At 48.8% G+C, this 11733-nt stretch overlaps 3 protein-coding genes across 3 annotated transcripts; 2 read left to right on the forward strand and 1 right to left on the reverse strand.

The window, feature by feature from the left end:
• The first annotated feature begins 2059 nt into the window (after nucleotides 1-2059).
• On the forward strand, nucleotides 2060-5583 carry LOC121596454. Its single transcript, XM_041921435.1, has 5 exons — nucleotides 2060-2380; nucleotides 2445-4240; nucleotides 4316-4958; nucleotides 5025-5204; nucleotides 5278-5583. The coding sequence occupies exons 1-5, from the start codon at nucleotides 2248-2250 to the stop codon at nucleotides 5481-5483; spliced, it is 2958 nt and encodes a 985-aa protein (XP_041777369.1). The 5' UTR covers nucleotides 2060-2247; the 3' UTR covers nucleotides 5484-5583.
• A 360-nt stretch (nucleotides 5584-5943) lies between these two features.
• Nucleotides 5944-7593, reverse strand: LOC121596455 (5'-AMP-activated protein kinase subunit beta-2). The gene is made up of 3 exons (XM_041921436.1): nucleotides 6896-7593; nucleotides 6599-6829; nucleotides 5944-6514 (listed from the first exon to the last, which is right to left on the reverse strand). Exons 1-3 carry the CDS (start codon nucleotides 7406-7408, stop codon nucleotides 6368-6370), a joined length of 891 nt encoding a protein of 296 aa, XP_041777370.1. The 5' UTR covers nucleotides 7409-7593; the 3' UTR covers nucleotides 5944-6367.
• Nucleotides 7594-9099: 1506 nt separating this feature from the next.
• Nucleotides 9100-10061, forward strand: LOC121595405 (anaphase-promoting complex subunit 11). The gene is made up of 2 exons (XM_041919350.1): nucleotides 9100-9300; nucleotides 9675-10061. The coding sequence occupies exons 1-2, from the start codon at nucleotides 9282-9284 to the stop codon at nucleotides 9908-9910; spliced, it is 255 nt and encodes an 84-aa protein (XP_041775284.1). The 5' UTR covers nucleotides 9100-9281; the 3' UTR covers nucleotides 9911-10061.
• The last annotated feature ends 1672 nt before the right edge of the window (nucleotides 10062-11733 follow it).

Below are 11733 nucleotides of genomic sequence, written 5' to 3' on the forward strand. Positions count from 1 at the left end.
TATAACAACCATTTCAGTTGGTCCTCCAGTCTTTTTGTTCTTGCGACGCGTTCCCATCATGTTCCGAAATATCAATTAATATCAATTGTAGCCAAATGGTGGCGAGGCGAGACAGGCTAGGCTGATTGATGTCGACTTTTCGAACCCCCTGAAGATGAAGATGGGTGTAAAATTTTGGACCAATATATTGGAAGGGAACATCCCAATACCCTCATGCGTATGAGAAGGCACTACCGTCTGGCCAACTGCACGACGACGCCCCGTGGGTCTGAGCCTGGACGATCTTGTCCACGACTGTGTTCTGACTCCGACTGTGGTGACAATTAAAGCTAATAAATTCAACTGCGTGTAAGCTTCAATTAATATCAAGTGTATATTAATGATCTGTCCTCACTGCGTGTTCTTCCCCTTTTCTCCACCCAAGCGGCATCGATGGTTGATGCGTGTACGCACGAGAAGCGCAATCGAATAGACGCGCACGCTGTTGATCTTCGCGTCGTGTCCGTTGGTGACGAAAAAGCGATTCCATCGCTAGTTATTATTATGAAACCGAGTAGTCGCACATCAATTGAGAGAGGAGGGGGGGGGGAGCAGTGCAGCATCCCTTGCGTTCCACCAGAGTCGGATCGGGCTCGGATAATGTGGTGTCAGGGTAAATGAATTTTAATTTATACATACATACACACACAAGCGTGGAAATTCTATTGCGGGACGAACGCAAAATTCATTTACGCGTATGTTGTAGCAGGAGTTTTCCCATGTTTTCCCATCACCCGCACCAACCCCACGAGCACGTGTTTGTGTGCGTGTGTGTGTCTGCTGGAATAAACGTTACAGTCGTCACTCGCGTACTCGAGAGGAAAGCGAAAAAGGAACGGAGGGATGATGGCCCGGCTGCGGTTACGCACCAGCTGACACAAGGGGATCGACGTTTCTAATTTTGTGAAGAGGCAATTTCGGTGGACATGAATAATTAAAAACATGTGTTTGATCTGACGATGACGATGACGATGATGATGCACCGTGCGCGTGGAGTAGAGTCGGTGTGTACGGAAGTCGGAGTCTGTGCGCTTCGAGCACTGACGGAGTGATGGTTATTTATGGGTTTTTTGGGGGAGGGGGTTTGCCGTATTCTGAACAGAGGAAAGTGAGGGAAAGCCGGGAAAATGCATGAAACGTGCGCGGCTCAACATTAAACGCAAATATCGCGTACAATTTTGTGCCACAGCGACAACGCTTTGATCGGCTTCGGCTTTTACTGCCAAGCAGAGTGAGTGCAGCAGAGGACTCAATTGATGGTTTAGTGCCCAGTTTCGGGCAATAAATCTATTAGCAGCAGTTGCCAGCCAATATGTAGTTGAATTTGGTTCAAGGGGTTTTTTTGGTTAATATGTTGCAATAAATAGGAACAAAATTTGGTGTCAGTTGTAACCCGCCACTTTGAAGAGGAAGTTGAACTGGAAAATGGAACACAATATTTTCCTGTCGTGATCTGTATTTTCCAATTTGAAGCTGGGAAAACGAAACCGAATGTCTGTTTGCAATGTGGAATAATATTTACTTCAACTGTTCATTGCAAACACATGGTCCATGCTGAAGATTTTGACGGTAGCGGTGTTCCAATGTGAGAATCTTTGCTGCTTCAATGTGCCTTTAGAAAACGTGTACGTTTCGATGCTGGCAAATCATACTCCTCTCCAATTTCCAAGATTAATATCTCCTAAGCGTACATTTGTCGACTAAATACATTTTGAAAAAAAAAACAGCTCCAAAGCATAACAAATGGCTTATTGTTCCCAAAATACCACATCGAGAGCCAAATATGAGCTAATTCACTGTTGGCTTTCGCTTCGGATTTTTCTTCCATGTGTCTAATAATTTCAAGAAAATTAAGCAAAATTTCAAATGTTTGCGTTACGTAATGCATGGATGCTCCCTAAGCCGTTGGAACGTGTTAGATCACTTTCATCGGCGGTGAAATATTTCACTCCCGTTTCAACACACACGCACACCATCACAGCGCGCAGTTTGACAGATCGACCAATACCGCCACCAAAACATCAACAATACCTCGCTCGGCGTGCTGCGTGCGTTTGGTGACCGGAATGTGACCGCAGCAAACGGTGAAATGGCTAGCTGTTGATATTTAATTGGTGTTTCGTTGTAAAACAGAGCTGTTATAGATGTATATTGTTAGTTTGTTAAAGTCGCCCACTTTTGTTTACGTGTGTTCGTGTGGCGGTTACGATGGCGAAACGGTTCGGGCACTTCCAGCTGAAGCAACCGCTCACCTCGAAAAAACCGAAGCTCGACATCGAAATCGTCCCGAGCCAGCAGTACAACCCACAGCCGAGTACTTCCAAGGCGGGCAGCTCCTCAGGTGATTGTTGTTAATTGCTACGTTCCATGAGAAGCTCTGCTCACACACAATCACTCGTTTCCAGGTGCGGGCAAAAGTGCCGCCACAGCTGCCACCACCGCCACAGCGGAAAACCTGTGGGACGATGACGACGACGACATTATCGTGCTCGCGACCCAGGCCATCGAGGCGGACCTTACGTTCGGCAAGTTTAGCCGCAGCGTCAAGACGAGCACGCAGCAAACGACGGAGGTGATCGCGGCCGGGGGACAGCACACCGGGGCAGGGAAGCTTCCGGGCAAGGTACCGGACAAGCTGGTGGCGGAACTGTTTGCCGACGGGGAGGATGATTTGTTTTCGGAAAAGCTCGATGACAACTATCGCAACATCGACAACGCGATCAACGACTACTTCAACAACAACGATGATGACTTCAATCTGGACGAGTTCCGGCAGGAAGAGCAAGCACCGTCGGTTGGTGGGAGGCGTGAACCCGCACCGAAAGCTTCGTGGGAGGAAGCACCGTCGGTTGGTGGGAAGCGTTCAGGGGAACCGCAGCCACCGAAAGCTTCCTGGGAGGAACCACCGTCGGTTGGTGGGAAGCGTGAACCCGCACCGAAAGCTTCGTGGGAAGAAGAGTTTAAGGTACCCCCGGCGCCACTGCCACCGGCGGGAGCGAAAGGGAGTGAACCGAGCAAGGCTTACCACAAGGATGAACCGACCTCTACCTCGCGGTTAGGTATTTTTAGGCCGAAAACCTCCACCGCAACATCGTTTAAAGCTACCCCATCACACACCCCCAAACCGGAAGCGGAAGAAAAGCCCGAACTAGCCTCTAGCCAAAAGCAGGAATATGCCAAGGACATTCAGGTGAAGTTTCTCACCAAGCACGTGGAGCAGCTGGCAAAGAAGGTGGACAGCTTGCAGAAGGACTACACCGAAGCGGTGGAAAAGGCCCAGGTCAAGGACGGCGAAGTGTCGATGCTGCGGTACGAGCTGAAAATGGTGAAAACCGCCAACGAGCAGCTGCGGCTGGAGAAGATGCGCGAGAAGGAAACGATCCAGAAGGAGTGGATCGAGAAGATGAAGAATCTGGAGAAAACCATCTCAGCGCAGAAGGTGGAGAATGAGTTCAAAGAGATGGAAATAATGAATCTAAAAACGAAGCGATTAAACGCCACGTTTCGATCGGCGGAACCAGCGGAACCACAGCCACCAGAGCCACCGCCGGCTCGTGCTACGGCGGAACCCGCACCCTCAACCTCAGCTCAACCGAAAGCGACGGAAGCCACGGAGGATGAGTTCGATCTCGCGTCAATCCTACCGAAACTGTCCCTTGGCAAAACGCCCGAACTGTGCGAGCCGCTGGACGTTGATCCGCAAGCGTTCGTGAATGCAACCGACAGCTCGGTACGGAGTCGACAGCTCCGCAAGTACTCGCGGGTGACGCGCAACGAGTTTACGATCGGCGATCAGCTCGTATCGCTGCAGACCTTTCTGTCCCAGATGCTAGTCGGCGCAAAGACTTCCGGTGGTGAAACGACGGAGCGGATTGTCCTGTCCCCCGGCATGTACCCGCTGGTAGCGATCGCCACGGAAAAGGGACTGGAAGAGATCGATCTGTACTGTCAGCGGTTGGGACAGCACAAGGAGACGGATTTTCGCCTCAATGGGCAGAAAAGTACGATGGAGCAATCGGCACCGGTGAACGTGTTCCAGCAGGAGCAGCTGTACAATGGCGAGCAGGCCGTCGTGATACGGCGCTTCCTGGCGGTGGTCGGACTGTACTGTCGAATCTCGGACGAGCTGGTAGTGAAGCGATTGCTGGAGAAGGAGCTCGTGCTACGACTCGCGAAGAATATGAAACGGATCAGTACTGCTGTAAGTAGGGAAGGCGTTGGTGCTTCTCTCCTTGCCAAATAGTATTATGATGTGCGTTGTTCCAACTTCTTTCAGATCATCTTGACGTCACTGCACGGACTGGTAACGGGTGCGGCTGCACTGCTTAACGGAATAAGCTTCCGCCCGCGAAGGTTCCTCATGTACGGTGCGAGCGGTTCCCAGCTGATGGAACTATTCCGTTCGATCGTGCTGTGCCAACCCGATGCACCGTCCTCGATGCTGCAGCTGTCCGACTTTCTGCGCCGCCTGTCCCACATTACGGATGGCAGTGTGCACCATCTGCTCAATCGTCTCTGCATCAGCCACCATCCAGTCGAAACGGGTCAGCAGCAGCAACAGCAGAAGCAGGAGGAACAGCAACCCACAACATCCCGCCGACAGTATCGGTTAAAAACGATCAGCTTTTCACTGGGGACCTGCACGCTGCAGATGTACGCGGCACTGTTGGAGAATTCCGTCCGGCCACATGACCGGTACGAGGCGTGGCAGATGAAACCGTTGTTGACCAACACGGAAAATACGATCCACTTCCTGCGGAACGTGCTGCTGCATCCGGTTGGATGGGTGAAATCGTTCTACGACCGGGAGGATCCGAATGAGTGTGAGCTTTGCCACATCCGGATGGTGTCGGCGTTCGTTACACTGCTGTTCCGGGTGCTGCTGTGCTGGAACCAGCCTTCGGTTAAGGACGAAGAAGGTTAGCTTACCTCGTTGTTTGGCTTTTGCGCTCGAATAGCTTACTCATTTTGGCACTACTTTGCAGATGTATCGCACATTCAATGTATCGCCCAGCACGGTGTACTGCTGCTGTACGAACTGTTCCAGACGGCGTACCACAAGAAGCTGTTACGACTCGCAGGGCCCACCGTTCGGTACCGTCTACGGGTAACGTACAACTGGCTGAAGCTGTACCAGAAGGAGTTCAATTTCGGTGACATTCACAGTGAGCATAGGGGGCGGGAAAAGGGACATCCGATTAGTGTTTGCTAACCTATAACAAGCTCTTCTGTTTCCAGTAAGAACCCTCGGCATGTTGGACATGCGCCTCCTTATGCCTGATCCGCTGCGGGCCTATCTGGAAGCGGAAAGCGACGATCCGGAAGCTGAAAAGAAAGCGGCCGACAGTGAGGATGCGCGTAGAGCGGAAAGTAACGCAATCATGGAAGAGCTGTTTGCCGGCTTCTTCAATACTTACGCTAACAATAGTGCCACACTTTTATAATATATCTAATTGTATGCTTCGCACCCTGCCCGCCTGCGGGACAACACACAGCATTTTGTAGCGTATTTTCCTTTCACACTGTGATTTTCTCTAAGCTTCTGCAGCAGCTGCTCACCGATGGCATTGAATGTTGAGTGTTCGAAAAAACTTTATTCATCGTTTTATTAACACCAGCGTTATCCAGCGTATTTACACGAAAGATTCGTAAAATATGTTTGTATCGCCACCGGCCTGTCGTCGTCATTTTCGATCGATTGGGAAACGGCGAAAACAGAAAAGCAATTAAAATATTTCTCTCTACCATGGCTGCGACTGTCGCGTAAATCGTCCTCTCTCTCTCTCTCTCTCTCTCTCTCTCTCTCTCTCTCTCTCTCTCTCTCTCTCTCTCTCTCTCTCTCTCTCTCTCTCTCTCTCTCTCTCTTCTGCATTCTCTTCAAACCAGTTCCCGTCTTCTTTTTTGTTCTACAGTTAATTTTTCCAAGCCATTTTTTTCCTAGTCTTACCTACAAACTACGCAATATATAATCAACGAACTGTGTGTGTGGAATTAAAAAAATACATTTAGCTGTGTTACCTCCACGCGGCGGTCAAATTATCCTTCCTCCACACAGCACAGCAACCAACCAACCGGGAACCAATCCAATGATGAATGTATCTGTGTACGTTTGTGTGTTCTGTGGCCCCAACGGATGGATTAACCACACAATGGGTTGTCGTTGTGTGTAAGCTTATTCAGCTTTGGTTTTCAATCGTTTTGGTTTATCCCCATTAGTAGTTCCCTCCCCACCCTATCTAATAAGATATCGCGCCCAAGGCGCGCTGCTCGCGTAATGGTATGAATAGGCTACACCCTCCCCCGCACACATACCCGCGGCCACAAGCATCTAGATCGGTTTGTAGAGCAGCGTGGTGACGTATTTCTTCCGGTAGCGATGCGTCGCGCTCAGCACCATGACACCGTCCTTGATCGAAAGGGCGTACAGGTGATTCAGCATGACGTGGTTCGGCTCGGGCAGCAGGGTCGGTTCGCACTGCGTGAAACAGGCATTGGAAGAAAAGTGTTGGTAAACGAGCGTGATAAGACTGGAAACGGGTGCAGTCCAACGATTTCTTACCGATAGTGGAGTGTCCTTGTTCAGAATGACCTGCAGCAGATGGGGCGGCAGTACGGGCGGGCCCGATTCCTTGCCCCACGGTCTGGCCGTCGGTATGTCCTGGCCCCATTCCTTCGACTCGTCCTTGCCCGTGTCCTCGCTGTCCTTGGCCAGCGCTTGGAATACTTCAAAGTCGGACTGGCGCACGGTGACGAGGTTGTTCGTGGTGCCAGCGTCATTTTCTACATTTTTCTGTGCATAAAAACCGGATTAGCTTTCCATTTGGAGGTAAGCAAAAAGGGTATCTCGTTCGCTTACCAGCTTCGGATCGTGCTTCCATTCGCCATCGACCAGAAACTTGTACTGATGGTCCCCCTCCGGGATGTTGATGATGGTCACGAAGTCGGCGTGCGATTTCACCATCGGCAGTACCTTCCACTGCGAGAACGTGCCGCTAATAAACACCTGCTTGCCACCGCCGTCCCACTTGAACACGGTCGGCAGCGTACTGGACTGCTCCTCCTCCTGCTGTGCATCATCATCCGGCCCACCGCCACCGCCCGCTCCTCCTCCAGGCACCTCGGATGGGGTCGTACCCTCGGACATGGTGCTGGAACGCTTCCTCGGCTCGCGGGCAAACTCCGGATCGGGCACGGACTTGGAGTACCCGTACGGTTCCACCTCCTCCTCCGTCGCGAACGGATACCCGTGGATGTGTGGCTTGCGGTCAAACACGAACGCCTGGTCGTCCTTCATCGGCGAGCCCGGGATGGGATCATTCGATCCGGATTTATGACGCTCCCTTGGCAAATTGCTACCTGCGTTTCCCATCCTGGCTACTCACGCACGAAAGGGCACGGCAGCACGGAAGGACCAAAGAACACGGCACCAGACGGAAAAGGGAGCTGCAGCAGGGAAGATTGGATTTGGGCTCGCCTTGTTCTGTGAGCAAATTTTTCTCCTTTTTGCGTGTTTTGCGTATTTTGGTGAATGTTTTTGTGCAGCGAGAAACACAGTGACAGCTGACCAGAGTGACCAGAAATACCGATTTATCTGTATCCCTACCGATTTTTTATATGCCTACCGACTCACAGATGAGCCTTCGAAAACTACCGAATTTACAATTATCCTACCGAAAATCACAGATTTTTTCGTAATACTGACCATAAAGTCAAATAACCATTTCGCAAATCACTTAATGTATTAAACTCCGTATGGAAATCACTAGCAACCAGAACCAGAAGTTCAATAGAGACAATCAAGCCCAGTGTCTGTACTTTATGAGATGCGATGCTATTGGAGGCGCTGGTAAAATTTTACATGGGATTTGACAAATAATGTAAGACGTGCGATTTTTTTATACGATGCAATCAATTCAAGAGTAAATTATGTAGGCTTTGTAGAAACAATCTCTAATTTACGTTTTGTTATCATTACACTTACCAATTCATCCAAATAATCGAAATAGCTGCTGACAGCACATTCGTTTTGCACTGTCCTAAGCGGCCGCGTGGAGCCCCGAAAAAAGAGTTCTTAACGCTCTGAAGCAAATGTGCATCTCAATCATTCGGTGGGTTAGATTCCCTAGTACAATTTTCAGATCGACACTTCAGAAAGGACCCAAGTGCCACAAATCCACTAAACGACCACTAAACGCCTTCTAAACGCCTCAAATTCTTTACCTAAACGGAATATAGAAAGACTTCGTTTAGCAGACGGCAAACGACTCATGCATTCTAAAAATAGCAAAAAAGCTGGTGGCGCCATCTGTTTGTGGGATACCCAACCTGTGGAGCTTCCTCGCTTGGAGGAGAGCTTTCTCATTTCCTCTGTACTGTTGTATGGTTTCGCATTGAAGTTATGCATCGCTAGAACTAGAACGGCGATACGATTGTTTAAATACTAAACTCCAACGGAAACCACCAGTACTGAAGCAAGTGAGATTTGAGTAATGGTCGTTGGTGTTGATACCCACGTATCTGACCACACGACCATTCATATAGATTTTTGCTCAGAAAGTTAGAAGGCTATATAGGTCATTATAAGATGAAACTTGTCGAAACACATTGCAAGAAAAGGATAGCAATATAATGATGAGTTGTAATACGCCATCTTTTGATCAAACCAATGAAGCTGTGAAGCTTTCATTTTTTTCCTATGGATATTCAATTTTCCAGTCGTTTAAGCTTAATCTGTGGCGCTTGGGGAACTACATAACATATCTCCTTTAGATAGATAAAGCATTATTTTCTCGTGTTACTGAACTATTGTTGGACAGATTAGCTACTCTTCTCTCACCCCCCCCCCTTCAACATTTCAAAGTCTACCGAAAACTACTGAAAAAAATCTTAAACTCCTACCAAAAACTACCGATAAAATGTTGTTGCGCCTACCGAAAACCGCTAAAATTATCTGGCCACTCTGATCACAAAAGCAGGGGAGGTTGCATTCGTTTTCCGCTAGATGGCGCATGTGAAATGTGTGCGTGCGTGTGTGTGCGTGAGAGATTGCGAACTGTCAAACCGAGACGGCCACAGCCAAACAAAATACAAAACAAACGGAGAAAATCGGCTTCCTTTCGGCGTTGTGCGCGAGTTTTCCCCGTTTTTTCCGCTGAAAAGTGCCGAGTGTCTGCCCTGGTGGAGCCATTTTACGGGTGTATCCGTTATCCGATGGTGCTTGACCGAATGCGGTTGCTGTTAGGATGAAAGTCACGGTTAAAAGTAAGTACGGACAGCCCAAAGGAATGGCGGGGCTTTTCCAGGGAGAATCTCGGAAACCCCTTAACGAAGCACGCGCATCCCGGCAGCGTGGAAAACGTGCACGTGTGTGGGTGTGTGTGTGGCGGTGGCAGGACAACTGTCATTTCGGAAAATTCGCTCAATTGAGCGTGTGTTTGTACGCATCCGGCTCGCAGGAAGAGAGAACCACACAGCCGCAGAGAGCGGGCTCGGAGTGGATGGAAAGGGGTCCGGGGGAGGTTGATGTTTATCGATTTTCCCGCAGTAGGTCCTTTTGCGTCACGTTGCGTCGGTGGTAGCAGCTAACGATTTTACAAGCCTTTCTAAGCGAAACCTTGTCCCGCTTTCCTTTTCAGGCTGGATGGGTGTCGCTGTCTGGAAATGGCTGGCCAACGATGACAACTGCGGCATCTGTCGTATGGCATTCGAGGGCTGCTGTCCGGACTGTGCCCTGCCCGGTGACGACTGTCCGCTCGTGTGGGGCGCCTGCTCCCACTGCTTCCACATGCACTGCATCGTGAAGTGGCTCAACTCGCAGGCCAACCAGCAGTGCCCGATGTGCCGACAGGCGTGGAAGTTTAACGACAAGTAGTGGACAGCAAACGGGGGTAGATGGTTCTGCTGTTCCGACCGAGGTGTTAACGCGTGGAATCGGTTTCCGGCGTTAGTAATAATCGTATTCGATAGGGTAATGATGAGCGCACGGACTAGGTTGTAAGGAAAAATGCAGGTTTAAACGCGAGTAATAACAGAGTGAAAGAGAGGCCCAGTTGTCCCGGACAGTATTCCCGGCGGAAGTGCAAATTGCGGTGTGGCAAGTGTGTGTGTGTGTGTGTGTGTGTGTGTGTGTGTGTGTGTTCATACAGTATAGCAGTGAATCGGTTCGGTTCGATATTTGGCCATATATTAGAAAATATAAATCTTATTCTTCTGGTGCGGTGTACGTTTCCGGCAAGGTGCAAAAAAGGTGCGAAGAATACGCAACGAGTTGAAGAAAAAGTGCTAATAAGTAGTTGAAGTGGTGGCTCGTTTCAATTTTACACCATAATCCCCGTAAATACCGTGTAAGTGGCCCACGTGTTCCTGGACGCGCTGCCGGTGTGACCAGTCCTATCAATTCAATAAGGTAGGTAAAATGGATTTTTACAAAACATTATATTAATTCCCTTAAATCAGCTTTATTATCTATCTTTAGCGTTTTGTTCAATTTTCTTTATTTTTACTTTTCCAAATCGGTCTGCTCTCAAAATGGGCGCCAAACAGAATGGTCGTTCACGCCACGGAATTCTGACAGCTCTTGATGACAGCTCGTACTCTGCGTACGAGCCACGCGAACTGCACAGTGGGCTGCTACAGTACTCCCCTTCCAGACTAGGATACGTACTGTTGAAGATGGGTAGGAAACACCACTCTTCGGCCTGAACGAGTGGTTCTAGTCGGTGGTAACTCAGAAGAACTGGTAGGTGGAGCAGGAACACTTGCAGAAGATTCTTGTAGGATGTGGGCTGGTTTGAGGCGGTCTATTGATATAGATACTGTACGACCTTTCACGTTGACCTTGAAGATTTTTTCTGTTCGATCCATAACCTCATAAGGCCCTTCGTACGGTGGTGAAAGTGTTGGTCGTATGGAATCATTGCGAATAAAGACGAATTTACATGATTTTAGTTCGGTGGGAATAAAAATATTCCGAGAACCATGCCATGAGGTTTGTCTGGGGCGTAATGATCGCATGGCATTTCGTAAATTAGCTACAAACTCAGCTTCATTTGTTGTTTCGCCAATATCGTTGAAAAATTCGGAGGGAATACGAAGTGTGGTACCATAAACCATCTCAGCTGGTGATGCTTTAATATCTTCTTTGTATGTTGTTCTTAAGCCAAGTAGTATCACTGCGAGATTTTCACACCAGTGTTCATTATCGTGGCAGAGAAGAGCTGCTTTAAATGTTCTATGGAATCTTTCGATGATTCCATTGCTTTGAGGATGGTATGCAGTTGTACGCAGGTGAGTTGAACCTAACAGGCGGTTTAATTCCAAGAAGAGTGATGACTCAAATTGTCTACCTTGATCAGAAGTAATATATTTCGGTACACCAAAACGCGCAATCCATCCCGAAACTAGAGCATCAGCTATTGTAGAAGCAGTCATGTCCGGAATAGGTAAAGCCTCTGGCCATCGAGTAAATCTATCGATTATAGTCAAGCAGTACCTATTTCCTCTGCTGATTGGAAAAGGACCAACTATGTCGATGTTAATATGGGAAAATCGATCGTCTGGAGAAGGGTATTGGGATAATGGTGATTGAGTATGCCTTGATATTTTTGAACGTTGGCATTGTATACAACTTCTCGCAAAGGCAATGCTATCTTTTCGAATATTTGGCCAAACGAATCTTTCGGTCATCAATTTGGC

The sequence above is a fragment of the Anopheles merus genome, chromosome 3R, assembly GCF_017562075.2.
Source record: "Anopheles merus strain MAF chromosome 3R, AmerM5.1, whole genome shotgun sequence".
NCBI classification, from domain to species: Eukaryota; Metazoa; Arthropoda; class Insecta; order Diptera; family Culicidae; genus Anopheles; species Anopheles merus.